General features: G+C 71.6%; 2 protein-coding genes across 2 annotated transcripts in view; one reads left to right on the top strand and one right to left on the bottom strand.

Annotated features, from left to right (window-relative positions):
- Positions 1 to 16: 16 nt before the first annotated feature.
- CHLNCDRAFT_56559 (hypothetical protein) lies at positions 17 to 1,902 on the top strand (the record flags this gene model as incomplete). The annotated part of the gene is made up of 5 exons (XM_005851810.1): positions 17 to 61; positions 249 to 368; positions 564 to 629; positions 798 to 1,045; positions 1,183 to 1,902. The coding sequence occupies 5 exons, from the start codon at positions 17 to 19 to the stop codon at positions 1,391 to 1,393; spliced, it is 690 nt and encodes a 229-aa protein (XP_005851872.1). The 3' UTR covers positions 1,394 to 1,902.
- A 321-nt stretch (positions 1,903 to 2,223) lies between these two features.
- CHLNCDRAFT_56560 (expressed protein) overlaps positions 2,224 to 3,614 on the bottom strand; it is a gene marked incomplete at both ends in the record, with an annotated part of 3,867 nt that continues 2,476 nt past the window's right edge. The window contains 2 exons of the mRNA XM_005852145.1: positions 2,224 to 2,278; positions 2,433 to 3,394. Of these exons, the coding sequence (XP_005852207.1) occupies positions 2,224 to 2,278; positions 2,433 to 3,394 (1,017 nt within the window). The remainder of the gene's footprint in view (positions 2,279 to 2,432; positions 3,395 to 3,614) is intronic.

Consider the following 3,614-nt stretch of genomic DNA (forward strand, 5'->3'; position numbering starts at 1 on the left):
CGCGCCTGTGCGCCTCATGAATAAGACCTACTTTGGCGTCAAGAGCACGTCCGATGAGCAGGTGGGGGGGTTGGGAAGGGAGGGCCGGGGGCGGGGTGCAGGCGTGTGGTGTGTTGCGCAGCTTCGGGGGCCGCCAGCAGGCCACAGGCCGGTGTCGCGCCGGCCCACCTGCCCACCGCCTCCTCTCCGGGTGCCCTGCACACACCCGCCTGCCTGCCCGGCCCTGTGCCCGCTGCCCCCTTGAGCAGGTGGTGGTGCTCAGCTCTGTGCTGGCCTGCGACGCCACTATGGGTTACGAGAGCACGACGGGGGTGCGGGACAGCGCCGTGGCCGCCTTCAACGGCACCCCCGTGCAGAACCTGGCGCAGGTGGGTCAACAGGCGGGGCAGGGCGAGCCCCAGGCTTGCGCTGGTGCACGCGCGCGGGGGGCGGCGGCCTGCGCTGCGCCCGCACCTGCTCTCGCCCCACGCCCTCGCCCCCGCCCCCAAAGGGCTACCGATCCGTTGCTGGCCTGCGCGTCACGATGCCCGCCTGCCGGCCTGCCTGCCGCCGCCGCGGTGCAGCTGGCGCGGCTGGTGATGGCATGCCAGGAGGGATTCATGCGGTTCGACCTGGAGGCAGCCAACAAGGTGGGGCACCGCGCCGCTGGCTGGCCGGCGAGAGGGGAGGTGCAGCCTCCAGGGCCCGGGCCTGGCTTGCAGCCTGCCTAGGTCCTGCCAGGGAGGCCCCTCCAGGCCGCAGACGTGTGCCCGCCTGCAACGCACACCGGTATGGCTGCTGGCCTCCCCGCGCCCCAGGTGGTGGTGGTGGACGCGGCGCAGGCACACCGCTGCACCGCCGTCATCCGGGACGAGCACAACATCGCCGCCGACATGAGCAAGGACGTGCAGGAGCAGCTGGATGCCTGGGCGGCGGAGGAGGGAGGAGGCGCGGGGCAGAGGGGCAAGCGGGTGTCGGTCGAGGCGCTGCGGGGCAAGGGCGCCGCCGCCGACGGCATGGGCGCGGGTGGCGGCGGGCCGCCTGGGCTGGCCACGCCTGAGAAGGCGTTTCGCTGAGCCACCTTGGTTAGCCGCCAGGAGAGGAGCCACTCACCAGGACTGATCACCCATACTTGCATGCTGCCTTGCCCCACCCTTGTGCTGCTTTGCTTGCCTGCCCTTGTGCCGCTCTTGATGCATGCAGATGTGTAAATTACAACCAACGCCCGCCCGAACGCTGGGACAAGGGGCCGGCCAGTGAAAGCACGAGGGAACCAACGAAATTTCTGGAGCTGGCAGAGTCTGAGGGCCAGGGTGGAGGGGTGATGCTGGTGCTGCGCGCCCGCAGTGTCAGGCGTGTGGCCAGAGGGGCCGCCTCTTCGGTGGACGAGGCGCCGCGTTTTGAGAGGGATTGAGTGTTTGGCATTTGTGGGAAGGAAGAGGGAGGGATCAACAAGAGAAAGGAGGTGCAGCGCCCAAAGCCATGAGCGGTCCTGGCTGAGGGGCGCCAGCGGGGGAGGAGGGCAGGCTGCCGCCTGCCGGCCACGCCCGCCGGCACCTGGACAAGCGGCGATACGGCGGCGTTGCTGGGGAAGGAGAAATGGCCAGGTGGGCTGGGGGAGGGCTCACACCTTGACATCCCCGGTGGCATGTAGGCAGTGTGCTAAGCTAGAACATGGGGCCAGGGAAAAGGGTTGCCGTCCATCCATGCCAGCCGCGCAGGTGTGCGTTGGTAGTGTGGATGGCCGAAGGCACAAGCTCAACACGCTGGAAAGCTGGGAAAAAAACCCGGAACAAAAACGGCAGCAGTTCAGGGCGGGGAGCAGCAGGCGCATGCGGCGGCAGGGCGAGTGCTTGGAATAAGGGATGGGTCAGGGCTCCAACGCAAAAGGGGCCGGAGCAAAACTAGCGGGGGTAGATAGGGGGAAGGATGCTGGCGGCACGGGGCAGCTCCTCTCGTGAGGTGTGGGTGGAGGTTTGGTTCAGGGCAGGGCGGAACTGGGCGTCAAGCGCGGGTGCGCAATGAAGAGGTGAAAGGGGATTTGCCAACAATGTATTGCAGGGGTGGGGTTGCTGAGGGTGGGAAAAAGTGGGGAGAGGTTCGGTCAAAGAAGGGCGGGGGTGAGGGGGGCAGGCCGGAGCCTCGCCAGCCTGCGTGGACAGCGCAGGGCGGCCACGCAGGGCGGCGCTGGGGAGCCTATAGCCACCAGCAGAGGCAGCAAGTTAGGGGGCGCTGTATTTGCGTTCATGGCACCCCCAGCACATCATCCAACAGGGCAGCCACCTCCTGCTGGTCAAACCTGCGCAGCGGGGGCCGGGAGCGCGCACACAAGGGGCAGTCAGCAGGGGTGTGCCAGCGGCGAGGGCTGGCGATGCCGCGCCGAGCCAGGGGCTGGCCGGCTGGCTGGCCGGGGGCTGGCGGGCCTGCAGCAGAGCCGGGCTGCACTCACTCACCCGGGGAGAGGGGAGGGCATGGCAAAGCGCATGTGATCCAGGTCGCCGCCCGGGACGGCGCCCATGCCGCCTGAGAAGAAAGCGCCCGGGTTGAAGCCGGCGGCGACGCTGACGTGCAGCGAGGGCATGGCTGCGGTGGCGGGCGGCTTGAAGCCGCCAATGCCGCCCTGCTGGAAGGCCGCCGCCATCGCGGCCAGCTGCTGGTGGTGGTGCTGCTGCTGCTGCTGCTGCTGCTGCTGCTGCTGCTGCTGCTGCATCTGCATCTGCAGCTGCTGCATCTGCATGTGCATGTGCATGGCCTGCTCGGTGAGCGAGGCGGGGGCGCGCAGGGCGGCGCGGGAGGCCGCCGCGCGGCTGGCGGCGCGCATCTGCGCCTCGGCGTGGTGAAGCAGCGCCGCGTGGCGTGCCGCCTCGTGCTGCGCGGCAGGGCCCTGCACCCCCGGGTGGCCGCCGCCGGCGGGGGACGGGCCCCCGCTGTGGTGGCTGCCCGGCGGCAGGTCGGAGGCGGAGCCGGTGCGGTGCGGCGGCGGCACCTGCTGCGGCACCTGCGGCGCCGAGGGGCTGTTGACAGAGTGGGCGCGGCCCAGCCACTCGGCCGCCGCCGCGGCAGCCACCGCCGCCGGGTCGGCAAAGCCGGCGTGCGGCAGCATGGGGCCGGCGGTGGTGGCGGCCGCGCCGCTGCTGCCGCCGGGCGGGTAGCCGGCGCTGCAGGCGCGCGACAGGTTGAGCTGGGCTGCCTGCTGCAGCGACATCTGCTGGGGCGGGCGCAGCGAGGCGGCGTTGCTGCCGGAGGGCGACAGCATGCCGGACTGCTGCGCGGCAAAGCGCACCCAGTCGGGCAGCTGCTGCAGCAGGTGCTGCTGCTGCTGCTGCTGCTGCTGCTGCTGCTGCTGCTGCTGGGGCTGGGGCATGCGCGGGGGCGGGCCCTGCTGCTGCGCCTGCGCCGGCGGCCCGCCAGACAGCTGGGGGTGGGCCAGGAAGGCGGCCAGTGTGGCGCCGGGGCCCGCGGGCCCGCTGGCCGACCGCGGGCTGCCCGCGCGCAGCGGCGGCGCCATCACCTGCCACTGGCCCGAGCTGCCGGCTGGAGGCGGTGGCAGCGCGCCGCCGTCGGGCACCGAGAACGTGCGCGTGGCGGCGGCGGCAAAGGGCGTGGCGCCCGCGCCCGGCGGCGGCGGCGGCAGA

The sequence above is a fragment of the Chlorella variabilis genome (genome assembly GCF_000147415.1).
Source record: "Chlorella variabilis unplaced genomic scaffold CHLNCscaffold_1, whole genome shotgun sequence".
In the NCBI taxonomy this organism is placed as follows: domain Eukaryota; kingdom Viridiplantae; phylum Chlorophyta; class Trebouxiophyceae; order Chlorellales; family Chlorellaceae; genus Chlorella; species Chlorella variabilis.